General features: G+C 44.6%; 10 protein-coding genes across 10 annotated transcripts; 6 read left to right on the forward strand and 4 right to left on the reverse strand.

The window, feature by feature from the left end:
- Positions 1 to 173: 173 nt before the first annotated feature.
- Positions 174 to 3,872, reverse strand: BGW36DRAFT_457777 (cytochrome P450). Its single transcript, XM_046221992.1, has 6 exons — positions 3,523 to 3,872; positions 3,318 to 3,465; positions 2,885 to 3,253; positions 2,582 to 2,833; positions 1,262 to 1,811; positions 174 to 1,214 (listed from the first exon to the last, which is right to left on the reverse strand). The coding sequence occupies exons 1-6, from the start codon at positions 3,763 to 3,765 to the stop codon at positions 374 to 376; spliced, it is 2,403 nt and encodes an 800-aa protein (XP_046076548.1). The 5' UTR covers positions 3,766 to 3,872; the 3' UTR covers positions 174 to 373.
- Positions 3,873 to 4,662: 790 nt separating this feature from the next.
- On the forward strand, positions 4,663 to 5,562 carry BGW36DRAFT_393838 (kinase-like domain-containing protein; the record flags this gene model as incomplete). The annotated part of the gene is made up of 1 exon (XM_046217852.1): positions 4,663 to 5,562. The coding sequence occupies one exon, from the start codon at positions 4,663 to 4,665 to the stop codon at positions 5,560 to 5,562; it is 900 nt and encodes a 299-aa protein (XP_046076549.1).
- A 683-nt stretch (positions 5,563 to 6,245) lies between these two features.
- BGW36DRAFT_87914 (inosine triphosphate pyrophosphatase-like protein) lies at positions 6,246 to 7,445 on the forward strand. Its single transcript, XM_046222664.1, has 6 exons — positions 6,246 to 6,525; positions 6,593 to 6,666; positions 6,724 to 6,868; positions 6,925 to 6,961; positions 7,024 to 7,088; positions 7,168 to 7,445. The coding sequence occupies exons 1-6, from the start codon at positions 6,355 to 6,357 to the stop codon at positions 7,234 to 7,236; spliced, it is 561 nt and encodes a 186-aa protein (XP_046076550.1). The 5' UTR covers positions 6,246 to 6,354; the 3' UTR covers positions 7,237 to 7,445.
- A 763-nt stretch (positions 7,446 to 8,208) lies between these two features.
- On the reverse strand, positions 8,209 to 9,582 carry BGW36DRAFT_393840 (uncharacterized protein; the record flags this gene model as incomplete). Its single annotated transcript, XM_046217853.1, has 1 exon — positions 8,209 to 9,582. One exon carries the CDS (start codon positions 9,580 to 9,582, stop codon positions 8,209 to 8,211), a length of 1,374 nt encoding a protein of 457 aa, XP_046076551.1.
- Positions 9,583 to 11,540: 1,958 nt separating this feature from the next.
- On the forward strand, positions 11,541 to 12,511 carry BGW36DRAFT_369478 (uncharacterized protein). Its single transcript, XM_046215144.1, has 3 exons — positions 11,541 to 11,721; positions 11,781 to 11,843; positions 11,908 to 12,511. The coding sequence occupies exons 1-3, from the start codon at positions 11,606 to 11,608 to the stop codon at positions 12,488 to 12,490; spliced, it is 762 nt and encodes a 253-aa protein (XP_046076552.1). The 5' UTR covers positions 11,541 to 11,605; the 3' UTR covers positions 12,491 to 12,511.
- Positions 12,512 to 14,657: 2,146 nt separating this feature from the next.
- Positions 14,658 to 17,243, forward strand: BGW36DRAFT_369485 (cytochrome P450; the record flags this gene model as incomplete). Its single annotated transcript, XM_046215145.1, has 7 exons — positions 14,658 to 14,775; positions 14,831 to 15,332; positions 15,387 to 15,503; positions 15,567 to 15,669; positions 15,718 to 15,786; positions 15,853 to 16,443; positions 16,508 to 17,243. Coding segments are annotated over exons 2-7 (1,400 nt in total), but the record flags the coding sequence as incomplete, so codon positions are not given.
- An 84-nt stretch (positions 17,244 to 17,327) lies between these two features.
- BGW36DRAFT_288420 (uncharacterized protein) lies at positions 17,328 to 18,698 on the forward strand (the record flags this gene model as incomplete). Its single annotated transcript, XM_046210571.1, has 2 exons — positions 17,328 to 17,423; positions 17,493 to 18,698. 2 exons carry the CDS (start codon positions 17,328 to 17,330, stop codon positions 18,696 to 18,698), a joined length of 1,302 nt encoding a protein of 433 aa, XP_046076554.1.
- An 87-nt stretch (positions 18,699 to 18,785) lies between these two features.
- BGW36DRAFT_423095 (uncharacterized protein) lies at positions 18,786 to 19,376 on the reverse strand (the record flags this gene model as incomplete). Its single annotated transcript, XM_046219790.1, has 2 exons — positions 18,786 to 19,038; positions 19,090 to 19,376. 2 exons carry the CDS (start codon positions 19,374 to 19,376, stop codon positions 18,786 to 18,788), a joined length of 540 nt encoding a protein of 179 aa, XP_046076555.1.
- A 1,826-nt stretch (positions 19,377 to 21,202) lies between these two features.
- On the forward strand, positions 21,203 to 22,472 carry BGW36DRAFT_287970 (uncharacterized protein; the record flags this gene model as incomplete). The annotated part of the gene is made up of 2 exons (XM_046210542.1): positions 21,203 to 21,556; positions 21,618 to 22,472. 2 exons carry the CDS (start codon positions 21,203 to 21,205, stop codon positions 22,470 to 22,472), a joined length of 1,209 nt encoding a protein of 402 aa, XP_046076556.1.
- A 1,024-nt stretch (positions 22,473 to 23,496) lies between these two features.
- On the reverse strand, positions 23,497 to 24,747 carry BGW36DRAFT_369494 (P-loop containing nucleoside triphosphate hydrolase protein; the record flags this gene model as incomplete). Its single annotated transcript, XM_046215146.1, has 1 exon — positions 23,497 to 24,747. The coding sequence occupies one exon, from the start codon at positions 24,745 to 24,747 to the stop codon at positions 23,620 to 23,622; it is 1,128 nt and encodes a 375-aa protein (XP_046076557.1). The 3' UTR covers positions 23,497 to 23,619.
- Positions 24,748 to 25,839: the final 1,092 nt, after the last annotated feature.

Below are 25,839 nucleotides of genomic sequence, written 5' to 3' on the forward strand. Positions count from 1 at the left end.
TTTCGTCATTTTGTAATGCCGTCGGCCGAGCGCCCGTATCTCCGAGTCCGAGCCAATCGCGGCGTTCCATCTGTGCGGATACTGTCCGTGATTTGCCATCCAACAATACGTGTTGTTAAATATTACAGTAACTGGCCATTTCTCAAAATCCAGATTACGTTTAAGATGACGAACTGGCATTTTCGCTCGGAACCTAGGATTTCCTAAGGCTGAAGGAAGTGGATGATGTATATCATTGCCTGGCGAGTCAGGCATCGCATTGCGCAGATGAGGCGACATTGAAGTTCATATTATTACAATTTCTGGCATACAAATCCTCAACTAAATTAACCAACGCCACAAACTCCCATCCTCAGGGTATGATACCAAACGCCTACTCTTTTGCAGGCCACATTTTCACTTTGACGCCCATTCCTGGAGTGCCGACAATCTCGGCTTTGTGGAACTGGTCCTCCCATGACCCATCATACTCAATCCTGTCATATCGCTGCACAATCCTGACGATCGCATAGCTAACCTCGGCGAGCGCGAAATTTTGTCCAATGCAGATGCGAGGTCCGCCGTTGAAGGGGATATATTGCCAGGCCTTTGGCTGCCAGGATTCCCACCGTTCGGGCGAAAATATCGCTGGGTCGGCAAATTGCTCGGACGTTGGTGGGTACAGGTCGGCACGGCGCTGCATTGCTAGTGTCGAGTAGATGACTCCATCACCCTTAAGGACAGAGAGAGGCAAATCGCCATTAGGACCACCACCGGAGGGAAGCGTACTGTCAGCAAGGGCGAAGCGAATATTGAATGGGACGGCTGGGTAAAGGCGTAAAGTTTCGTTGACGGTGTGTTTCAAATAAGTCATATTCTTGAGATCATCATATGTAGGAGCGCGAGACGGTCCGACAGTGGACAAGATTTCCTCTCGTAGTTTTTTGACAATCTCGGGATAGTGTGCGATTTCGTAGATGAGCCACGACAGGGTTGCGGCAGTGGTGTCACGGCCAGCAAGCAGTACTGCAACGACTTGGTCGCGAATAACTTTTGGATCGCGAGTGAAGTTGGCCAACGAGTGCAAGAACGTGAACGACTTTTCAGAACGACCCCTCTTTTCGAGCTCTTCATGCGGTAGTTCCAGAGCCTCCTGCACAAAAGGGATAACAAAATCGTTGATTGTCTTGATGCCGCGGTAATATCCTCCTTTGGGGATAAAATGCTGGATCGGCCTGGTAATTGTCAGTCGTATTCCTGGCACATCAGAGGAAAAACTTACTGCAATACAGTCAAGGCCATCTGCATCCTCTGCACGTCTGCAAAGGCTTGCACAAACCCGGCCTTGGGATTCTCAAGCGAGTGAATTCCGTGTCCTAGCAGGAATTCGGTGGTGACATCCAAGGTCATACGATAAAACAGATCCATAATATCGAACGTCTGGCCTGGGTTGGCAAACAGCCCCATCATAATTTGTGTCCTGCGTTCAAATATCTCCAGATCTGAAATGCGATCCTTAATGAACATAGGCCGGATCAACTGCCGACTATTACTCCACGATTTCCCGTCCGTCGTGAATATGCTGTCGCCCAGGAACGGGCTCCAGAGATCGTGAAAGACTTTGCCTTTACCGTAATCTGCAAAATTTCCGGTGAGCACGGCCTTGATATGATCCGGCTCCCGAGTCAGGAAATAACGTCGTCCGCCGGTGAAATTGCTCTCAATACAGTTCGGGCATGCTGGGCTAGCGTGCTTGCTGATCCGGGCGTTGAAGAAATCGAGAAGATGGTTGTTTCGGTGGGCGTTGCCGGCAGAAAGAAGGAATTGCAAATCTGGGTTACACCTCTGTCAGGAACCACAATCTGCCTTTGGGATGGATAGTACGTGCCTCTTATCGGCAGGACAGGGCCTGACGGCAGTTTTGGGGCGTGTAAGCCGCCATGCTGTCTGCTGACACGAAAGTTGTACCAGACTAGCCTGACGTTTCTCACGACAGCAACCACAAGCACCAATCCCACCACGCCGTAGACGGGCAGAAAGAGATAATCACGCAGACTTAGCTCGTTCAGCATTGTGCAGGCTGATCAAAGTACTCCAAAGAACAGGCAGTGAAGGACGAGGCTGACAATCGGCCTGGGCATTGCCTTGCTTATCAGGCAAAGAGGCGCCCAAGATATGAGAGCCACTAGCTGGTCCCCTCATCCTCATCTGGCATAATCTAGACTTTCTCGGACCACGGACCAATGGGAACAGGGCCGCGCGGTGAATTTAACGCCAACCCCGCAGATGGTTTCTTTGCAGCAGGGGCACGTGGGTCCCGCCACCCTATCGGAGACGCGTGCCTTCTCTCCCCGCTTTAGATACTCTGTGCAGCTAGCTTATCATGCCAATAGGAAGCAGCATGCACTGATCGCTCCTGCCTCCGCGATTTAGCCAAGAAAGTTGATCGATTTGATCACATCGCCCATGCGGACCTCCATTCTCTTCTATCATCATGCTATCATGTCCTTGTATCCATAATTCCTCGTCCGGTTTCTAACCCAATGCCCCTCCAGCGCCTGTTAAAACGCATACTTCGACCCGACTGTACACGGGACCATACTGCCGGGCATTGCCTTTTCAATGGCAAATTTGGCTCGCCAGCCCGTGCAGTGTCCAGGTAAAAGAACTGCCGGATCAAGCTTCTTCAGGTCGGCGACAGTATCGTTGGTTGTTTTGTCGTCGCTGAGAGACAGATGATATCCACCCACCACCGCATGCAGGGGAACTTTGCCGCCAAGGAGGTTCTTTGCATGGCAGGAGGTATTGACGACGCCCGCATGGCTGCAGCCGGTAAAGACGACTATCCCTTTTCCTATCGTCCGATGTAAGCGGCACATTTCGTTCAAGCAATGATGGGACTAACCTTTCAAGTTGCACATCAATAATCGTTCATCTGCAATCTTTTCGTCCGTAATCCATTCACCTTCCGACTTGTCAAAACGCATGCCAAATTTCGCACCCGTTTCATAGCTTGTTTCTCGCGGGATCTCTCCAGAGATGAGAAACATGTCGTCGAGAATTGTATGTGTCTCACTATGCTGGCTGACTCGCGCGCCATTATTCTCCATTTCCTCAAAAGTTGGGTCTGCTTCAAGGGATATGATCTTGTCGCGCATATCGAAGCCACGGTAATCTGGCCTATCTGGGTGTACATCGACAACAAGAGTCTCGTCGACATGACCATTGTCTCTTTTAGCTTTCTTGATCATGCGAATTGCTTCTGGGATACCTCCTGTATTTGTTAAGAGCTCAAGTCAGTCAAGGGTACAGATAGGTGCTTTTTTGCTGTGTCTCACCAGAATGATCACGATGCCAGTGTGACAGTTGGATAACCTCAATTTGAGATATATCGGTCTTGAGACGATTGACATTTCTCTTCCAGGCTTGCTCTTCAGGGCCTGCATCAAACAGGACGGTGTGCTTAATATCGCCTCGTATAGCCGTCTACAGCTACTTGTTAACACCTAGGCTTGATGAAGTAGGAGCCTCGAGCTAACGTACTACCATGATAGATAGTCCATGTGCTGAGCAACATATATCCTCCATGCGGATTTCTTTTATCGCATCTCCGCGCTCACCAGGCTGTAGGGCCCGTGCGGTCGACATCGCTATGTGGCCCATTGTTCCGCCTAACATCTGCACCGTGTCCGGAGCCGGTGCCGTCATAGGGTCGAGTTCATTGTCGATAATGACTTGTATTTCGAGATAGTCGACTTCGACGAGGTTGGGCAGTTCAGTCGACATCTTTCCGCCTGGTAGATTCCACCCTCTCAGGACTGCACACTAACTTGATGGATATTATATGAAGAACAAGGACTATATCCTGTGATTTCCATATCATCTACTCAACAGTTATGAGATGATGACGCCAGGTGGCAGGCGACAGCTAACATATAAGCAAGCCTTGAGACGATCTAACTACATAAGGACTAGTTTATGCTAATGGCGCTAGTACGTATTAGGCAGTAGTCATACATAGATGCGTATTTTTAGGCATTAGATGGAGTCAAGCCTCCAACAGAGCACCAATTTCCTCGGATGGAAATAACTCGCGTCGATAATGCGCAATTTTCACCATATCATTACGCGCATTGAGGCATTCGCCACTCCATCCATCGACGGAATACAGCCACGGCGGTACCATGCTTGATACCAAGAATACAAGGGAAGGAAATATTGAGCGTTGAGCAAGAACGAAAATTGGTCACTAGTTCAGTAGATGTGTATATATTACACTAGTCGGAATTTGTTTAGTTGGTGTTGCAGGCGCTGTATTATTAGACATGGGAGGATCCCGGACTGGTGTATAAGACATGTCAACTGGTCTTACTATGCAGAAGCGTGACCTGTATCAGTGTAACGACCAATCTCTGATCTTCCTTTTCTTTCGTTCAAGTAAATAGTACTGACAACCATCGGGCTGAACTACGACGGATCTCTCGGGAAACCTTTTATCCTTGTATCACGTGCAACCCTGATATCCTCCATGACCCCAACTTCCTTTCCTCTCTTAGCACTACCCAAACAGAGGATTTTTCAGCCCCATTGACCTTATATTCATGGATACGATAGAAATTCATAAGGTATCATTTTTCTTTCTTCGTACCTTGAGCGAAAACTAGAGACAAGCCCTCTGCTCAGATGATATCTGTTTCAGGTGATGATCTACTCCAGGGCCACTCCGATACTGAATTATTCCAATATATCGCTGAATCGCGTCAATTGGTGCCTTCGTCCAGATTGTCGTTGCTCTCCGCGAACCTCGTTGCCAAACAGTACGAGCCGAATGAGGTGGAAGATGCAGTCCATGCCATAGCTTTTGCTCAACAGCTTAGTATCCCTACGCCTCACGTAAAAAGAGTTATTACCGATCAACAAAATGCGTATTGCATTATGGACTGCATTGAAGGAATTACCTTAGAGCATATGTGGTCAAATCTCGGGTGGTTTTTGACAATCAAGGTGGCTCTGCAGCTTCGTCGCATTATCAAACGTCTTCAATCAGCAACATCATTTACCGCCGGGTCTCTGGTGTCTGGTGAGTGTAGGTCATTCTGGCTGGACGATCGTTATGGCCTCCCACCAAGGTCCAAATCTGCAGATGTTGCTTGTTTCTATCGATTTTGGGCTAATTTTACGACCATGCGTAATGCGATGCAGGCTGCAACTCATGGCAGGGTTGCAGACTCTGAGGAGCGATCCTGTCTAGAATCTAAGAATTTTGTATTTACACATCACGACCTGGCACCTCGGAATATTCTTCTGGCACCTTCGGGTGAGATTTGGATACTAGATTTGGATTTTGCTGGTTTCTATCCAATATACTTCGAGTATGCCTCCATGCAGAATTTTGATATGCCCAGAGAGTGGAATATATTGGCGCAATTACGATGGTATCTATTTACTTGGGTTGCGGTTGGACACTACGAACAGAGTGCGCGCATACTTCGACATATAAGGTCGAAGTTCACGCAAATCCCTGCCGGAAGACGTTTCGAACTTTTGAAAACAGGAGGTCCGAGTAGATATCCTGTATCTTAAATAAGAGATAATTAATATTGCCGAGGATGATTTTAATGTGGAGATGGTGAGGAAGCTGTTGAGGACTTTTAAATGAAAAAGGAGCGATTACAGAAACGAGAAGAAAGAAGGCAGATCAGAAGGACACAAGCATGCTTCATATATTTTCTCTATCCTGACGTCAAGGACCAACACACAGTTTCGACATACGGTTCCGTGGCGCGTTAGATTGCACTGCTGGCTGACACCCGTTTTGTAGGTTAATTTTTTCGGGGAGTGTTCCAGGGCCAGTTATGTGACATGCACACAGAATCAGCAGACGAACCAACTTGGAAGCATCCCCTGCAGACTTGACAGCGAGCGGATAGTGGCTGCGAGCATGAGCACTAACGACAGAAAGGGGCTAAGAGGTATCGCTATTCTAGAAGAGGAAATTCGATGTCTATACTGTCTTGCTAGCCGTTTCCTGCGGTCGCACGCGCCAGTGATGCTACCACCTTACACATTGTTTCAGGACATTCTTGTAAGATATTTACATTTTTCTTTAACCCTTTCAAAGAATTTTTTTCTTTTTAAACATATTTTTGACAACTCTCTTCATAGTTAGATGGTGTAAATAAATTGGAGACCTTGCTATAGATAGAACGCTACTGAGGTGCTGAATGCTCAAGAGCTGGCGGGGTTGTGGGGATCAGCCAGGTCCCTGAAACTCTGCAATTTCACACATGTAAACTTGAAACGCTTTGAATATTCACAGATATTAGATTGAACCACATAGAGATCCTCTGACGCACAATTAGTACAGTATTCATAATGACGCTGAAAAGAGTCAACTTCATCACTGGAAACAAGAACAAACTCGCCCAAGTGCGGGCTATCCTCGGCAACGTCATTGAGGTGGACAATCAGGCGGTCGATATCCCTGAGATCCAGGGAACAATTGAGGAGATTGCCAAAGAAAAGGCTAGGCGTGCAGCTGAGCTAGTAATCTCATCCCCGCTATATCCTTGTTCGAAGTGTTGTGTATTATCATTGACTCACGAATGAGCAGATCAATGGACCTGTCCTAACCGAAGACAGTGCGCTGGAATTTCGCGCGCTTAAGGGTCTTCCTGGACCCTATATGTGAGTCTCTTAGGAAATATACTACTTTTGCTTTGATTGAATCTAATGAGTGCTAAGCAAATCATTTCTCGATGCTTTGGGTCTTGAAGGCTTGAACAAGATGCTCGATGGCTTCAACGACAGGACAGCTGAAGCTGTGTGCACATTTGCGTTCTGCAACGGACCCGGAGCAGAGCCCATCCTATTCCAAGGAAGAACAGAGGTGGGAATTCTACATCAATGTCTAGTTTTTATTTGAAGCTGAGTACGATTGTACAGGGTGCCATTGTGCGGCCACGAGGCCCAACAAACTTCGGTAAGTGTATTTCAAGCTATACTTGTAGAGACTATTTTTTTTTAATGTGTGATCCTTGGAAGGCTGGGACCCTATCTTTGAGTATGATGGGAAAGTGACCTATGCTGAGATGGAGATAGAGCAGAAGGTAGGATCCTACTCACTGTCTAGTTCTTGTCTTTACAGACGACACCGAAAGCGAACCTTATACTAATAGATTCAATCAGAACCGGATCTCCCACGGGTACAAGGCGCTGGTGAAGTTTCAGCAGTGGCTGGCCGAAAGCCAACAGTAATGAAGCTGCCAAAAAGATTCTTCCTTCCTGCTCCTCTGGCTAGACGATATACCAATCTACCGACCATAATATCGACACGACACTGACCGTAACATAACAACAATCTTTGATTGTCGAAGCCATTACGGCAATTCTTTAAAGTATACCAGGATATACTATGAAAAATTATTTTTAAGAAGCACGGTCGATTAATGCGAGTGATATATCATATGTAGGTATGGAGGATAAATAAGCCGGTATTCGAAGGCTATTGGGGATATGTAAAGGATTAGGGACAAAAGGGGCGCGGCGGGTGGGTGTATATCAAGATGCGTGGTAACATAATGACGCATTAGTCAGTATAAAAGATGTTAGGGTATAAATAGTCTGCTAATAGTAGAGCGCGTTGAAGGGAAATATACAAGTCAAGAGTGGTGTTTAGAAACCAGCGCAAAAGAGCACGAAAAATGAACCTATAGAGGGATTCTTTATCTTGAACACTCCTTTTGTTAGCTTGCCCTGCTGCCTAATAATGTCTCGGGTTAATATCGGACCAACTATTATGGGGTTGTAAGGAGTAAGTACTAATTAACCATACACATGTAATGTGTAACGGGAAAAATACAACAACCACTATATTTAGACTAGGCTTATGGCTAGGTATCCCCGGAGTTGGGCAAAAGCAAGCGAAGGGAGTATGAAAATATAATGGAGATGAAGGTCTCTGTATATTGTGCATATAGTTCTACTCAGTATAAAATCTTTCTAGGAAACACTGAGAGCAAGGAAATAAAATGAGGTCTGTTCACGCTCCCAACGCCTTTTGTTTAAGTATTTTGTTAGATGGTATTACTTGTTCATGGTATGCCGTAAAAGATTGACTCCTAAGCATTATTGAATATTCAAGCCATGTGTAATATGAATGGGTAGGACTCTCTATAAGACTAATACTACACAACAGAAAAAACGCCAAAGCGCACCGTTGAACGACTTTCATTTCAAAAAGAATTTTTTATAAACACAATACCCGGTGTAAACCAATGCTGAGGTGACCGGAGAAAACAGATAATAAATAACCCGTTTTCCTCCACGCAAAGGAAACTTCATATTTCGCAAAACAAAACGTTCAACAATACTCCCCGGTGCTCCTGGTGTCAAGTATAAATCCGTCGTTTGCTCAAAGGTGAGGGTTTGAGTTAATGTGGCACGTTGGTTCATGTCCTTCTCGAAGACAACCACATTCTGATCGAGGATTTCCTCCACAGACGACTTTTCTTCGCCCTGTTTGAGGATTTCAATTGTCTGTTTGATAGCATCACAGAGATGCATCGCATCTTCAAAAGCAAGGTTGACTCCCTCACCGGCGAATGGAGTCATCAAATGAGCCGCATCGCCTAATATAGTCACGCCTTTCTGATGTGGCCATGTGAACCCAACCGGTAGCATATAGAGTGGTCGAGATGTGACATTGTTATCATCGGATTTTCGGACCTGGTCAAGTAATCGCGGATGCCAGTCGCTAAACTGTTCTTCGATCACGAATTTCTTAACCGCCGCACCGTCATTAACGTCGTAATCTGCGTGTTTCTCCCAATCTTCCCAACGCGCACTGTATGCGGAAACGGTGATGTCCCCGTTCGCTAATTGCTGGCTCATCAATCCTCGCCCTGAGTGAGGCTTGTCACCCCCGTGAAAGCAGAAACAACTTCCTCTATTCACTAATTCGTATGCATCCGGCGCGGTACGTTTGGCGTCTGGGATGATAAAGTTGTAGCCACCCACTCCAGAGAAGTAGGGCATTTGCTCTGATAAGGTAAGAAAACGAACTTTACTCCACGCTCCATCCGCGCCAACAACCAGGTCAAAACCTGATGCTGTGGTTCCATCCGCAAATTCCAGCTCCCATTGATTTGCACCCTTTTCTGCCTCTTTCCTTTTCATGTCAACTAATTTTTTCCTCCATTGTATAAGATTCTCAGGTAAAGATTCAACTAGAATCCTCCGCAAATCCGCGCGATCAATTTCCGGCCGCCCGGTTTCCCCGGTTAGTTTGACGTACGCTCTAAGGTCTTTATCGCCCCAGAACATATATTCGCCGTCATAGCGTGCATGTGCTTCGAATTGCTCGTACAGGCCAGCTTTTTGCAGGGCCAAAACACCCGTGTTTGTGTGCAGGTCTAGTGTGCCACCCTGCGATCGGAAGTCAATCGATGGCTCCCCTTCGAAAATGGTTACTTCTATAGGCTGCACATCGCTGGATGAGGTAGCGGTCTTGCTGAGGTGGTCAGGTTGTAATTGGTGGAGGAGCAACCTAGCAAGCATACACCCGGCTGGACCAGCGCCCACGATGGCCAATTTTAATGACATTATTTTTTGATATTCAGATATCTACTGATATTATCGAACGGATAATCATGAGGGAAAAGGAAAGAGGATCTCGTTCAGCCTTTATATCCATCCATGTGCAGGCAACCATTTGTGTAACAGCTTGTCTCGATTAACTTGATGTTGCTGTCAGCCTACCATTTCTTAACCCGGAAAAAAATTAACAATCCTTACCACCGACTAACATAAAAGGCATCAGTATTTCCTCAAACAAACTTCATTGGATCACCGTGCTTCGCACTAGTCCCAATCCGTAGAGGAATGCGAGCTTAGGCGATAAAGGGACAAGGCTGACGTGGTCAGACTACGGACGGAATTGGCACAATTCGCGAAATCCACGTACGCAGTCACATTCCGACATAGTAAACTATGATCACGATACCTGGAGATTTTTTTCCCGAATCAGTTACCTATCTTGGTGTTTCATTAATATGTATCTGTCATATAGACCTATTTCATATCCAAATGCAAGCTTGATAGGTAAAGCTTAGGGGACCACGGTCATGACACGTAAGCCTAAATCAGTCACATGACCTAACCCTAAGCGCCTGTCAACAGTAGCCAGCTGTGACATTAACACGGAGGTGCAAATAAATACACTACTTACCAAGTTTCATTCTGTCAGTATACTCTTGAAATGTATTTGAGCGGCATGGTAACGGCGACGACTTCTGGTTTCCATGGTGCCCCGAATACCTTACGCCAGCGATCTCAAATACCACTGTGCCGTAAACCACCAGAAATCAATTGATGAAATCAGATATTTAAATACAATCATAGCTAAGACTTCAGATAGAACCAACAGCAGGCAGGTCGCGCGATATACAATTTTCAACTTCGTATTCTCCAGGTGCTGTTTTGCATCATGAAAAATAGTTACTCTCCACGAGGAACGAACTGAAAAGTATCAATGTTACATTATTATAGAATATAGATGCGTTTTTGCTTCTCGCGCTCACAAATATCGTCATAGTTTCTGTATTATTGTTTCAAAGCTCAATCATTCCAAAGTTTACTTATTGGCAATTTTCTCATTAGTAGAGCTCCAAGATGCAGCGACGGGAGGGTTGTTAAGAACATAATAAAGAGCTCATTAAAACAGTGTCATTTTACTAAGGGGCTTGATAAGGGCCTAAATTTAATGAGATTTGGTCATTTGTGTATGAAGATCTTCTTAACGGCATACCCGGAACTCGATTGAAAGATGTCACCAGAAGATACAGAATTACTTGATTAGCTCGTGCATATATTGTTAATCATAGTGGATTGATGGGAAAGGCTGATTTATGACGTCAAGGTGAGTTGAATGTAAATCTAATCAAGGGAAGACTGGGTATGTCGGAGATGTATAGCTTTCCATCAATTGTTCGGCCGACTTGCCTGCACAAGGTTAAGATCCGATCCATTTGTGATAATTTAGTCTGATTAGTCCACAGTAAGAAAAGAGAAGGGTTTACTCCGCGAATATGCAGGATGTTTATTAATCAGGGTACCAGTATTTCCTATCCTGTCTGATCGACGTATTTGCCAACAAATCCAACCCAACGAGGCGAGGATCGACATTTAGCCATTTTCGATTCCGTTGTAGCCGGTAAACTAACCAGCTTCGCCTTGGATATACAGTGTCGGCCCCGGTTGTTATCCGAGCGACGAAATTAGCTGCGTCGAGACCTATATTTGCCGTAACCTTGGAGTTCCACTAGAAACTACGCGGATTCTTTTTTATTGGAAAGCCGTGTAAATACTGCGTCTGGGTTAAATTTATATTCGTAGACTGTATAAAGCCGACTAAGCGCCGAATTTCTTTGATTGAGATCGAAAGCGAAGCCGAACACTCTTCTATAAACCGTCTCTTGGACTCAGTAAGTTGAAAAAGAAAATTAAACAACATCAAAAATAACCGCATCACCAGCAATACATCACTTTCTTCTTGGGACAATAAATAGTTGATCTTCTCGAAGCATCAACTCTTCGTTTTGACATACAACGATCACTGTACAACACAATGAGCGCACTCGGGCTTGACAGTATAAACATCCTTGCTGAGCGGTTGCTTGCTTCTGTCAGAAAAAATCCTCTCTACTCAGGACTTATTGGAACTGGAGTTCTAGGGTCTGTCTGGTAAGGCAAATAGCAAGAAATTTGTTCAAACCATAGATAGCTAACCCAGTAGGTGGCAGGATCATTAATGACTACAATGAGTGGGTAGCCTTTGGTACTGGTGGTTCGCCGCCAAATCCATTGTTAGTAATAATCGCTACCTCCAAGAGTATTAGACGATATCATATTCATGCTAATATCTTATAGTGGCTACTTCCGAATGACTCTACTTCGAATTATGTTCGCATATCACATACCGAACCAGACTAACCACAACACAATTAGTGACGGGGAACCATCCTACTTGAAAACTTCCATCGCTCCACGTGCTGGGGGTGGTCCAAAAATGATGCCGCGAATTCTACCCCAAAGACAAGTACCGGAGTTCATCGACCCTTCGACCGAGAACTATCTCATGAAACTCGTCAACGAAATCGGCCGCGCGCATCCAGATCTTGTGGAAGTGAAGCCATCCGTCAATGAAGGCAAAACTACCGACGGGATATACGCTCGTAAAGAAAACCCCAAGCTTAATCCATTGGTCTTGTCACAGCACAGACTTGATGGTGAAATTGCGCATGCACATCCAAATGATAGAAGCCTGCACGTTTGGCTGAGCACCTCGGACGCCCGAAAAGTCGTGGAAGCAGGTTGGGGTCGAAGATTCCCTTTGCCAATAGTTCATGCTGGATGGATCATGGTGTATGCGCCACGAACTACTTCGGAAATGGAAGTGATTGAGCATATCGTTAAGGCAGGCGTGAGATGGGTAACTGGTGTTGCTATTTAAGACACGTACACAGGATTGATGCAATACATGTGAAGTTGGCGTGGAAATTTATTCTGTATTGTCATCAAATGATCAATGCCGTTTGCATTGTATAATAACATGCTGAATGTTGGTTCCCTTTGTCTAAGTATTCAAAATTTATCATCATATATCATAGACTTGCGTATTGTATAAAGTTCTCATCACCATTGATTATAACCGACAGCTTCGGCCTTCTCAATGAATTTAAACTAATATTTTACTAAATTTGCAATTAAATATTCATGTTGTGACCAAAGTAAGAATCTTACTTGAGGATAAAATTGGGAAAGAAAACGTCAGCAAGTGTTGTGGTGTTTGATTGTCAAGAATAATTAGCGATCTAGAAACTTTAAATTGGTATTTAAGTGACATAAATGGGTTCTAGCATTTATTTATGTCCATTTCAACGCAAAGCACTCGCTTTGATATGTTGTTGACTATGCGCAGATGTAGAGTTGTATGCAATGCCCTTCATGCATGTGTGAATCATTAGCGAGAGAATTATGTTTGGACGAGTATTCATGAATAATATATTTTTATAACATATCCGGAACATAGATTTTTCAGAAGTGATGTCTCAGAGTTGTCGATTTTCTTGATATTCTCCTTGAGGGGATCCTTGCTCGACTAAATATGGCATTTGTTCATATGCCGCTGGCTGATAGGGTCGATGGCTCAAAATTCTTTGTTCATATCATTTCTAAGAAAGTGGGACAGGAGTTACGCGCACTTATACATGTATTCTCCGAAATCTCTGAAAGTGGAACGGCTGTGTCTGAGAGAAATTAATTTTGGCTTTGTATTTTACAGACGGCTGTACACATGCTCTCAGAGTCCAGACATATCATGACCGGCGTGTTTCTGCCAGGCTTGCCAGAGGATCGTAAGGCATCAAGTTGTCAATGAAATGTTTATTCTCAAATTTTCATAATGTCAAGTATCAATTTTCCTTGTAATGATGAACTTAATGTTGTTTTGATTCTAAAACATAGAATGACCCCATGAATGAATGTTGTACCCGAAAGCCTCTAAGCCGGCCAGAATGAAATGCGGACGTCGGAACCTAAGACATTTCGATCCTTTAATACAACAGAACGTATTGTCAAACCATAATGCTGCCCTCCGCGGTTTCCTATTAACATTCCAAAAATAGGACGGAGGACAGATTCAGGGCTTCAGAGACAACAGAAGAGTGCATAAAGAGGAGCGGTCACACCAATAACAGCATAACTCAAGCTGATATGTAGATTTGCTATATTAAATTGAGGGGATCGATTTAATTGACATGAATATATGATGCAGGTTAATGCTCATCATCAAAGAAAAGGAACATATCTAGCGACAGAGGATCCTAAGCCTGCATTTATTAGCAATGTAATCATATATAACTCGTTGCTTCTTTGCCATCAACCTCTTACCGAAGGTTAACTCGTTTCATGCATATGGTTGTAAATATTTTTATTGGCCATGGCCGTGTGGTTTTATGATCCTAGCAAGGTTCTACACTCTATTAAGTGGTGCCATAGAGGAGGGCTCGCTTAGAGCGTACGCGGGATTAGCAGATATGAGGAATCCAATAATTCCTCGGACTCCGCTTACAGAGGCTGCGGAATCTGAGCAGTCAACTAAATCACCCACTCAAAATCACCACTCGTAACCGAATACAAATCTTAATATTCATCAACCAATGAGAAGAGATTGAGAAAGCCTGGGGGCGGCCTCCATTGCGGATCCCGAATGCGCCGAACCCCTTGTGGATTTTTATTACATATTTGCCCTTGATAATGAGCAGCTTTCACACTATTTTTCAAAGGAAATATAGCCAAGGCTATCTAGCTCTAATACGTTTTTTAAAAGGCATAAGCTCGGTCTTTGATTGGCGGCATAACATAAGGCATGTTGATGGACCATCCCTAAGAATAGGGGGATGTTGCCTGCCGGGGCTACTATGTCGATCCGTCATGACCATACCATAAAGGGCATAAAAGATGGGGGTGGGTTTCGATATCATTATTGGGACGGAACGACGCGACCAGAATTGGCATTAACGGGCATTAATACGGTCGTAGAGGGGTATTAGCTAGAAGTGTTTAGTGTTACCCTCGCATTCAACAGGCATCTTCTCCAGGAACGACCAGCTAATCAACAACTCTTCATATACCGTGTCACCAACATTTATCCAGGCATCTTCTTCAGGGACGATCAGCAAATCAACAACTCTTCATGTACCGTGCCACCAACATTTATCCAGGCATCTTCTTCAGGAACGATCAGCAAATCAACAACTCTTCATGTACCGTGCCACTAACATTTATCCAGGCATCTTCTCTAGAAACGATCAGCCAATCAACAACTCTTCTTTACGGCCAAGCCCTCCTTTCACCGTACATCGTATCCACGTATACGGTACCATTTCGTTTTGCGTATATATTGATCAGGATTCTCCCACACTTTCAATATTTAAGAAGCCTCAACTAAACATAAAAGCAGTTATTCTCAGCTTGTTGGTTTAAATCAACGACACCGCTCCTGTCTTGCTGTCATTGTCGACACAGCATAAGTTACATGCAACATGTCGAGTTCTTATCATTTCAAACTACCCATGCTTGGGATCGCTGTACCTTCCACTAATCTCGCAGTCACCACTGGTTCAATTGTTTGTCTGTTAGTGCTTGTACAGTGGGTGTTACAGTGGGTATTAAAGCAGAATCGTCTTCCTCAATGGCCTGTCTATAACAAAGCCTCGCCTTTTAACCCATCTAAGGCGAAGAATAATTTTCGCCAGAGTGCTGATGAGTTACTTCTCAACGGATTTTCCAAGGTATTACCATGGAAACAATGATGGCGATTCAAAGTGACCAATACGACATTATAGTCTCCCAAAGGGTATTTTCTGGATACGGACGTAGGACGCCAAATGATCTTGTCGCCGCAATACGCAGATGAACTTCGAAACGACCCTCGTCTCAGTTTTAAAGAGTTCACTAGCCGTGTAAGTTGAAACCTAGACATATAACACACAAATTTGGGCGAGAATGACTTATATTGCACATAGGATTTCTCTGGAGACCTTCCTGGATTTGAGGTGTTTAGTTCTAAAAGTGATGCTAACGCGATAGGTGTGGATGTCGTGCGAAAGAAACTAACACGCACTTTGGGTATGTTTCACTCGAGTGAAATGGACGTCAAACTAATGCCTTTATTAGGACTTGTTACTGAAGATATATCGGAGGAAATGGCAGCAGTTCTCCCCGAGCAGTGGAGCGAAGAGACTGGTTCGTGCCCTAAATGACTTTGAAAACATAAATGACTCAGCAAACACAAGCTAAAAACTAGGGCAGAGTGGCATGAAGTACCGCTCAAATCAACCCTGCTAGAGATGGTTGCACGGCTTTCGTCTCGCGTGTTCCTCGGATTAGATGTTTGTCGAAACCCAGAGTGGATTCGCATTACCATCGATTATACCGTCAATGTCTTCATGGCATCCTCAGCAATAAAGCGATATCCGAAATTCCTTCATAGAATTGCCAATTGGTATCTTCCTGAAACGCGCAAGATTCGTGCACAAGTCACTGAAGCACGCCGTATCATCCAACCGGTAATTGACCGACGAGCTGCCGCTGGTTGGGTTCATCCAGGAGGTCAAGGATATACAGATGCAATACAGTGGATGCATGAAATGTCTGAAGGCAGAAATTATGATCCAGCTATCCAGCAATTAGGTCTTTCAATGGCAGCAATCCATACTACTACGGACTTAGTCAATCAGATTCTATTTGACATTTGTCCGCAACCTAATCTAATTCAAGCGTTGCGTGATGAGGCTATCGAAATGCTTAAGAACGGGGGGTGGAAAAGAACTGGGCTTTATAAGCTCAGACTCATGGATAGTGTGATGAAAGAGAGCCAGCGTCTGAAGCCGACAGGATTGGGTGGGTTCCTCACTTTGAGCCTTCCCCAACTCAATTAATTGAAGCGAATCTCTGACAATTATAGTGTCGATGCGCCGCTACGTGACCGAAGACATGACGCTGCAAGACGGTGTCTTTCTTCCGAAAGGCAGCATGCTCGGGGTATCATCTCACTGGTCTTGGGGCTCTTCTTCATTCTACGAAAACCCAGAGAAGTTCGATGGTTATCGCTTTCTTAGAATGTCAGAGGATCCCGAGACAGAGAAAACAGCGCATTTTGTATCAACAAGTCCACAACATCTAGGGTTTGGTTATGGAAAACATGCCTGTCCAGGTCGCTTTTTTGCCGCCAATGAGGTAAAAATTATGCTTATACATATCCTGCTTAAATATGACTTCAAGTTGCCTGAAAACACTAATCCGACAGTCTTCAGAATGGGATGGATGGTGTCATCAGATGCACAGGCAAAACTGCTTGTTCGACGGCGCCGGGAAGAGATATCAGTGGACCCAGTTTGATTTATTATTATTCTTGTTATTATTGTGAAAATTCAAACTTTTTTACCGACCATATCAAGCCCCTTAGTCATGACAGTCACGAACGAGCTGGATCTTTTCGTAGCCGATTCATGTGGATTGCCGATGTTTCATGAGTATATATGCCTTTATCGAGGAACAGATTTGTTCGTACACTACAAAAATCCACCGTAATAATTAATTTATTTTCCTCCATGGATAATTGGAGCCTGGAGTCATGTGACCGCGTCGGATCCGCGTGGCCGAAAAACGCCGAGAATCACGCTCTAATCCGACACTAGGAAATGTTGTTGCACAACAGGTTCATGGTTGTTGCAAAGCCATTATTCAGGTTGTATATATGACTGTATATTTTGCAAGAGTTTGTGATGCCGGCCGAACCAAGATTGGCCCGGAAAGAGAGGCGGAAGTACCATCACAAATCGCGGAATGGCTGTGCCCAATGCAAACAGCGCCATATCAAGGTTAGTTACGAATTAGACACATGAAACAAGCCTACGTTTTGAAATAATCAATGCTAAACATCCCCCCAGTGCGATGAGGCTAAGCCTCGCTGTGGGAACTGCATTCAAGCAGACCGCATTTGTAGCTTCCTTGGGATGATGCCAGCTGTGCCATCGCCAGGATCACAGAGTGCCTCTACTCCTGTTTCAGCCCAGATATCGCCACTACCTGTTACCCCATCACCGACAGCTATCTCAGATTTTAGCAAGTATTCGCAATCATCAGAATTTAGTCTCATGGATCTCGCGATGCTCCATAACTTTACTTACCAGACAAGTCGAACGCTGTCCCTACGTCCAAAGACCCAGGAGCTGTGGGCGACGACAGTGGTGGAGATGGCCTTCCATCATCGCTTCCTACTGCATGGTCTGTTTGCTGTCTCGGCATTGCAGGCGGCCCACGCTGGGTCCGATAATCCGAGACAACTAGTTGATTATGCATCTGAGCATCAAACCATTTCTCTCAGGTTATATCAACTAGCGATTCCAAATGCGGATGAAGATCAGTACGACGCAGTCTTTGCTTTATCTATATTAATTTTCATCTACGCGATTGCCATGACCGGGGATGAATACGGCGAGACTGGCATGTTGGACTGGAAATGGATTCGATTGGCTCGGGGAATACGCGATGTCAGTGATGGTCGTTTTGAAAAAATAAAAAGAGGACCGATGTCTCTTCTCATATTTGAAGAAGATCATAAAAGGACGAGGGCATCGGAGGAAAACATAGACAACCCACCTTCCAATCAGCAGCTACCATCGTCAATGTCCCACAGTCTACCATTTCTGGGGGAATTATGGCAGGGTGAAACACCCCTTTTCGACCTGACCGAGACTGATCGGAAAACCTTCGACGAGTCATTCTCGTTCCTCCGACATACGTATTCCACAACTGCGATGCAAAGATACAAAATGATGACCGAGAACAATGCGCTTTCCGAATCGGAATACGCAGATGCACACGATCTGCTAGTAGCCGAAGCCTTCTTCTGGGTTTTCAATGTGTCCGAACGATATATTGAATTACTAGAACAGCATCACCCGATTGCGCTTATCTTGTTTGCACATTATGCTATCCTCTTCGGAGACATATGCCAAGCGTGGTTCTCAGAACGCAGTTCCCAGTCGATGGTGTCTAGGATATGGGCTGTTCTAGATAAAAAGCTACGCAAATGGATTGAAGGCCCAGTGGCAGCATTGCAAAACAGAAAGAATTCAATACCATATAAATAAAACATTGATTTTGGTTTTCCATTTTCAGTTCACAGAAAGTTTGAGCATTCAACTGCTTTCTAGTTTATATGGACTCTGCTGGGTCTTCTAATAATTCTGCTCTTCGGCAGTGCAAGGTCCGTCATGCAGCGATACATGTGGTGGTGCTATGCCATTCTCCAGCTGAAGTTCGAGAGACGTCGTTACCTCGTTTGTCGGATACACAGTAAAATGACCATCAACACTGACATCGGCTGTATCTAGGGCCAGAATGCCACCGTGCTTACCACCGACAATGTATGCCTCATCCGAGGAATGAGGGAGAGTGATGTGTGCCACACCCGACAAGAAGAAAACCCATCTATGTCATGGGTAAGCATATTTTGATACGAAAAGAAGAGAATACACTCACTGCGCGGCCGGCGCGTGATGTTGCCCGCCATTAAAATTTCCTGGGAGGACAGATAAGGTTGCATTTGTTGTCGAATTCAACGTACCAATGCTCACGACTGCGGATCCTGAAATACCAGGCTGACTTGACGTGCTAAAGCCAGGTTGTATAGACCAGCATTGCAGAACAGAGGCGTTGTTGGACGCAGTCAGGGTTGTGACGTTGTAAGAGGATGGAGGTGTATATTGGGCAGCAGTCACGCAGGCTAAACAGCTCAAGTAAGCCTGGAATGCAGCGAGACCGGGCATCTTGAATGGACGATACTTGTTTCGATTATAATTGGAAGGGCTACAGAAGATCGAGATAGATTTATATATTACCACAGACGAAAGGTTGCGATGGGGTAAATCGGAGGCACTCGCACAATTCTTGGCTTTATCCAGCAAATAATTCTAAATTTCAAGCATAAATTTAGACGCGCTAAAGTCGCCGATCGAAACCCAGTAAGATCAAACGCGTCCTACCCATAGCAATGGTCGACGCGCCAAGATCCGATCATCAAGGGACAATTGGGGGAAAGCCCTCGAACTTACCAATCGATTTTTCTTAAAAATGGGGGTATTGGGTTCTATGGATTTATTAGCACTACCTCACTACCGAAGCGCTTCTATGATATGTACACCTTCAGCTTTAACAACCCCACTTCTTTAGGAGATTTTATGGCCTACATGGCCTGAAATACATCAATTGATAAATTAAGGATCAAGAATGTTTGAATTCCTCACTTCTCAATAGTAATTATTGCTGTTTCTATCGTATATGCCAATATCCTTAGCTATTTACTTGCCTATTCGTCAGCGCATTTCTACACTCCATCAAATGAGAGTCCCTAGCAAAAAGCAAAACATCCTGTCATGTACGAATACTTCTGAGCTATCCTACACAAAATTCAAGTACAACCAATTCGTATTGAAGATAACATTATGTTATAGCTTGAGTGCATTTAGTGATGTCGAACCGCCTCTCGCAGCAGCGATGCGACACGGTCGAATAGTGTGAAAATATACCTGTATCGAAGTAAGGGAATTTTTATTAGATGCAGATACAAAAGAAAACCCTTCGTTAAACTATATAAAAAGTACTAATGCCTCAGTACGACATCTGGAAGTAGCTGGGAAACACATTGATATGAGTCCTGCATGTGCTTCAAAGTTGGGTCAATTTTGTTGATAACCCTAAACAAATAAAGTAATCCACCCATTCAATGTTTTATATCAGCCTCAATCTATGTTCCAAGGTAGACAATCCAGAGAATAAATCAGCAAGAAACAATAAGAGCCTAATATTCTCTCAAATTTTCAACCAGTCTCGATAGTTTCTCAGGATTCCAATGCAAGGCAGATCCCGCAGATCGCCGCCGTCAATTGACAGCACATTGACACGGACGCTTTAAATGACCACCCTATAAGGCGAACCATGGACAGTTGAGTTATATGGCCTCTATAAAATTGCAAAGGCAGGAGACCTCCAAGAACAATTTCGGACATTTTCTAACTTCTGCCGCAGAATCATTGTTGGGGTGTACGCTGTGTCGCAGTTGTCATCTTCGGCGATCAGATGTCACAACCACCAGCTCCGCCGATAGTGAAATAGGCAGCCAAACCGCTGATTTGCCGAGACGAAACAATGTCCAGCTCATCACTGTGGGGAGCCAGTTACAATGCCGACTCTGTGGCTGAGCCGCGAATAAACCTCAAGGCTGAGCAGAAACTAAAAGGGGAGGCTTACGGGCACGCCCATTTTACGGGAATAAGATAGCAATTTATATCCCTACCTACATCAATTAATGTGTTCAATGGTCTGCGAATCTCTCGAGTGTGCTTCAAAAAGTTAGGTTTAAATTTTATAAAAATGAGTATTTATACTAAGGATGCAGTATAAATTGAATCAATAGTAGAATACCAAGAATATATTTTATTAAATATATTATATTGATTAAAATGGGGCCGAAATGACGGTGTTCATAAGCGTCGGGGTGTGTCCGTAAGCATCCCCAATTAAAAATGACCGCCTCCTAGCATCAGTTAATTCATTCCTCATTCCTCTCGTGCGCGATGGTGGTCTCCCCAGCGCCATGTTTTCAAAAAGACTGCTTCATAGTCTGCTAACGCCTCGTCGCCTGTCTTTGTGGCTCTTGGTGACTGGCACGCTGTTCATCTTTTACCGACTGTCGATAGCTCGCGGAGCGCAAGACCCTGACGATGCCACCCCTCGTTTCCTTTACCGCTCTCCCTTCCGCGATGACCCCGATTTCGCGTACGAGAAAAGCTTGTCACTTGCTCTGCAGGGAATTGAACAGACCGTACTCTCAGAGAACGACGGAAACAACCTAGCAGAAAACATAATTTGGCAAATCGCAAAAGATGATGAGCATCGAGGGTCGGATTCGCTATCTTTGGAGCAAGAGAATAAAGGCTGGAAATACTCGGTGGGTCTTCATATCTGCGCGCATTAAATTTTCTGTCAGCTTTCTAACCAGACGAAAACAGGTGATGACGGACGACAAAGCCATGGAATTTGTCACCAAAGTATTGTCAGCCGTGCCCGATATCGCCGAAGCCTACACGTCCTACCCTTACTACGTGCTCCGTACCGACCTACTTCGATATCTCTTGATATGGTATTATGGTGGCTTTTACGCAGATATGGATGTTTACCCTGCGCGACCAATCAATTCCTGTCCAGATTTGCTGCCCATCTTGGCTGACGATGGGTTAACAAAATCCAACATCTCTCTTGTGGTCGGTGTCGAGCTCGATGAGCCTTTTGCAACCCCTCGTATTATGAGAATGTGGAAATGGACTAGGAGATATGGATTCATGCAGTACACAATGTATGCCCCACGGCGTTTCAGTCCCATTGTCCGAGAAATCATTACCCGCTCTATAGCGCATACCAAACAGCACAACGAGCGACACAAAAGCATACTCTTCGGACGTCCCAGGTACAGCCAGGACACAATTTTGGGAGTGACAGGGCCTGATGTGGTGACCGACGCTGTTCTAGACGTCCTATCAGCAACACTCCCCCCCACACACAATCTGGTTAATATATCGATGGAATCAAATACAGGAATTGACGGCCTTACTTCCGAAACTACTGGTGAAATAGAGAGGCGGGTTACCTGGGCGCCATTTCATCGGTTGCGACATTCGCTCTGCGTCGATGGTCGGGAGGCCACGGTGGAGACTTCCATGGGAGGGCTTTGTGTCTTGCCGGTCAATGCCTGGGGTAATGGACAAAGGCATAGTGGCTCAGAACCATTTAACAGCCCGCACGCGTGTATAAACCATCGATTTGGTGGATCATGGAAGAAGGGATGGTGGCGGAGAATATTCGGCTAGGGTCACAAAAAGACTTCCTCGCCAATGCAACCATTCGCATAGCCTCGAAACTCTATTGATTGTGTTTCTCACTTCCCCCTGTCTGGAATATGTCAGGTGGGGTTTTACTGAACATGTCTCTACTGATGAACGACTTCGAAGTATCATCATGAGACTTCAGACAGCACGGCTGAATAATATTTCGATGCTTATTAAAGTCATAGATACCCCCATGCATGTTTTGAGTTTTGGTTTTGGCATGATAGAGTTTTAGGAATGCTGTACAAATCTTTTGTTTTTTCGAAATATAACCTTTCAATGTTGATATGTTGGTATGCTGAAATGCTTCGCTAGCGGTCCTTGTTCACAGCTTGTGAGACGGTTTCTACTAGACTTTTAAATTTGTACATGACATATATCGATCATTTTATAGCTATCTTCAACTCTACATGAACAAGTTATCATAGTAATATCACATTAACCCATAGGGATTAGAATAAGGTTGGGAACGTGGACTGAGGATTTCAGACCCAACTACACTCGATTTCGGAATGGTCCTTTCTAGTGTCATACTAATCTATATTAATGATAAATAGCTGCTCTCTAATTAGTTCTGCGTGAACATTGAAGTCTAGAACCCACACATTGGCGACGTAGAAAAACACCAGCTAGCATATCAGGCTCTACATACAACATATCGTTTGCCAATGAGAGCTACGTACCTACGGATGACTTGCCATGATATATCTTGGCGCCTTATTGGAAATACTACATGAACTGGTAGATAACAAGGAGACTTGACGGACGGGGTGTGGCTATTTGTATTATGTTGTACTTGAATGATATAGTAGCCTATTCATTGTTTATTGAAACTCCAAATAGCTCTAGTTGAGATTGAGTTTTAGATACACGTTGAACGCTTTTTTAAATATCCAAATTATGACATATGTTTCTGTTCTTATAGAAGAGAGCCTCAAAAATGGAAATCTGGTAAATCAATCACGACATCCGAACCACCTATAGCTATTATGTCAGCAAAGACTGGACAGTATACTGCACATAAATTTCTTTCCAGAACATTGATATTGAATCATTTTCAGATCTAAACATATGTCAAGAAGTAGCGATATAAAAGGTAACAAAATCATTACCTCAATGAAACGTAGTACTAGATCTCTTCCGGGTCATTGGTGATATTCATCGATGCCAGTAATGACCCTTGTCGCACAGGCCCTATAGAACCAACGCGCTGCGGATCCGCCGCCTCGATAGCCATCCTTTTCAATGTCTGATCAAACTCTGTTCTAATGCCAAGCACGGTTTCAATATGGTGAAGACGAAGAGGTTTATTCTCATAGCGTGCGAGCGTCCTAGCTGTGTTGATCGTGTTTGTAATTTCTCTTCCATTCAGCTTCTCTTGGACAATGCTCTCAACTGTCTCATTGGAATTATTGAAGTCGATGTCAACGTCATCAGGAGGCAACTGCTTCAGGGAATTCACCCACATAGACCGTCTCATGCTATTGCCGGGTGGACTATAGCCCAGAGCAAGATGAATCCGACTCTTCATCGCGGGATCGAAAACGTGAATGCGATTAGTAGTCAGAAAAACTATGCCACTGAAATACTCAAGATGTCGTAGAAATACCGCAACAAGAGCATTTCTTGCTACTGCGTCATTGCCCTCATCCGTGCGGGCTTCGAGAAAGACATCTGCTTCGTCAAGCAAGATAACCGCTTTCCAGATAGTCGCAAATTGCAGGACTTTTTGTAATTGGTACTCAAAGTACCAAGGCCGGTCGTATTTGTTCAGCTCAGCTATACTAGCTGTGAATAATGGTCGCTTTGTTATCTCTGCTGAGCACTCGGCTGTTAGAGTCTTCCCTGACCCTGGTGATCCATGAAGAAGGACTACTAGTCCTTTCGATTTCTGCTGCATCTGATCGCGTGCGTTCTCTGGAAACGTGTGGCTTGTAACTAACGCCCGTAAAAGTGCTTTCTGGTTTTCTTTCATGACAAGGGAATCGAAACTATTCTGTTTCCAGGGTACGGGTTCCAGAATCTGAACGTAAAACCGACTCCATTCTTTCCTCGAAAGTGAATACCCGTACGCAAAAGGTGGGCATAGCTTTAAATCGGGGACTTTCACATTCCCAACCGCCACATGAGATATGTAGTTTTCTTCTTGAAAGGTCTTTCTATCAATTATCACCCTTCCATTTTCAGTAAAGGGTAACCAGATAGCATCGAAGTCTGACATCGCGGGGTGAAAATAGTCAGGAGGTGTCTCTTTCATGTACTCAGCAAGACCATCATACTGAAGAGTTAATGCTCCGCGCAGAGATGCAAACTTTTCCCCGCGACTTTCCAAGCTCTTCTCGAGACTTTCATCTTGTGATAAATATTTTCGAGGGAAAACTGAAAGATCCAAAATATTAGCTGGGTGATGAGACGCAAAATGTTGCTTCTGAAGCATTTTGACCACACGCTTTGCCTGACCAATGTTCTCCCCATCGTAATCAGTATATGAGCAGTGTACCTCTAGGTAAGGCCCCTCTCTTGTATTTTCCTCATATGCAGTTTTAATTGCCGTCGAGAGCCAAGGATGTCCATTCTCAAATGATACAAGGAGATCACCTGGGCGGTACAAAACCCATGCCTGCAAGTAATTGATTTGGCCCTTTTTTATTTCCGTTTCGATCCGCCTCCGATCCGGACCCATTTCCACTTCCATATAATCGAGCAAAAGATTCATATGCATACGAGCTTCGTCGTCATCCAAAGCTTTTGTGTATGCCTCAAGGTCCTCCCAGTAATGATACAGCATCTGAAAGGGACTACGCATATCAAATGGTTCCGAAAAGTCTGATGCCACGGTCGGATATGATTTAATCACTTCGCGGAAAGCCTCCAGGACATGCGCCGAATTGATGGTGAGTCGAGAAAAGTCGAGTCTGTTTTCTGGTGTGAACTCCTGGTCAACCACAATAGCATAGGCTTTATCTAAATTCTGGTTCTGGCCCCAGCTCTCTACAATAACCTTTTCCTCACCACCGTCACGTTTGTAACGTTTTTGCCAGACGCGGAGTTCACATTTGGCGCCAACCTCCTCGATGTCGTCGCCTCCGATACTGCCATCACTCTGGGGGCTGTCTTCGAGGGGCATGGTCGGTTTTTTTCCCTTTCTTCGAAGGTCGGACCACAAATAGAGCAGTTTTTAGTGTTATGGTGGGCCTTCAAATCACCGTTAAGAATAACGACGTTAATTTATGCGATTTTATCACCAAAGGCTTGCAATTTAGTCAATGGAGGATGGTTTATGACACACCATTTAAATTATAATCGTTGAAGACTAACTTTCTTGCGGGGATACCTTGATCGGCTAATA

This window comes from Talaromyces proteolyticus, assembly GCF_021365285.1.
Source record: "Talaromyces proteolyticus strain PMI_201 chromosome Unknown BGW36scaffold_2, whole genome shotgun sequence".
NCBI classification, from domain to species: Eukaryota; Fungi; Ascomycota; class Eurotiomycetes; order Eurotiales; family Trichocomaceae; genus Talaromyces; species Talaromyces proteolyticus.

Bases quoted from the DNA above. Each gene is read 5' to 3' on its own strand.
- BGW36DRAFT_457777 (XM_046221992.1), bottom strand. From the start codon at position 3,765: ATGTCGACTGAACTGCCCAACCTCGTCGAAGTCGACTATCTCGAAATA. The intron at 3,254-3,317 runs GTGAGACACAGC...TAACAAATACAG, and splicing joins CTGGCATCGTGATCATTCTG to GAGGTATCCCAGAAGCAATT. The intron at 1,812-2,581 runs GTATGGTCCCGT...GGTGTAACCCAG, and splicing joins TGAAAAGGCAATGCCCGGCA to ATTTGCAATTCCTTCTTTCT.
- BGW36DRAFT_87914 (XM_046222664.1), top strand. From the start codon at position 6,355: ATGACGCTGAAAAGAGTCAACTTCATCACTGGAAACAAGAACAAACTC. The intron at 6,526-6,592 runs GTAATCTCATCC...ACGAATGAGCAG, and splicing joins CTAGGCGTGCAGCTGAGCTA to ATCAATGGACCTGTCCTAAC. The intron at 6,869-6,924 runs GTGGGAATTCTA...ACGATTGTACAG, and splicing joins TATTCCAAGGAAGAACAGAG to GGTGCCATTGTGCGGCCACG.
- BGW36DRAFT_369478 (XM_046215144.1), top strand. From the start codon at position 11,606: ATGAGCGCACTCGGGCTTGACAGTATAAACATCCTTGCTGAGCGGTTG. The intron at 11,722-11,780 runs GTAAGGCAAATA...AGTAGGTGGCAG, and splicing joins GGAGTTCTAGGGTCTGTCTG to GATCATTAATGACTACAATG. The intron at 11,844-11,907 runs GTTAGTAATAAT...AATATCTTATAG, and splicing joins GGTTCGCCGCCAAATCCATT to TGGCTACTTCCGAATGACTC.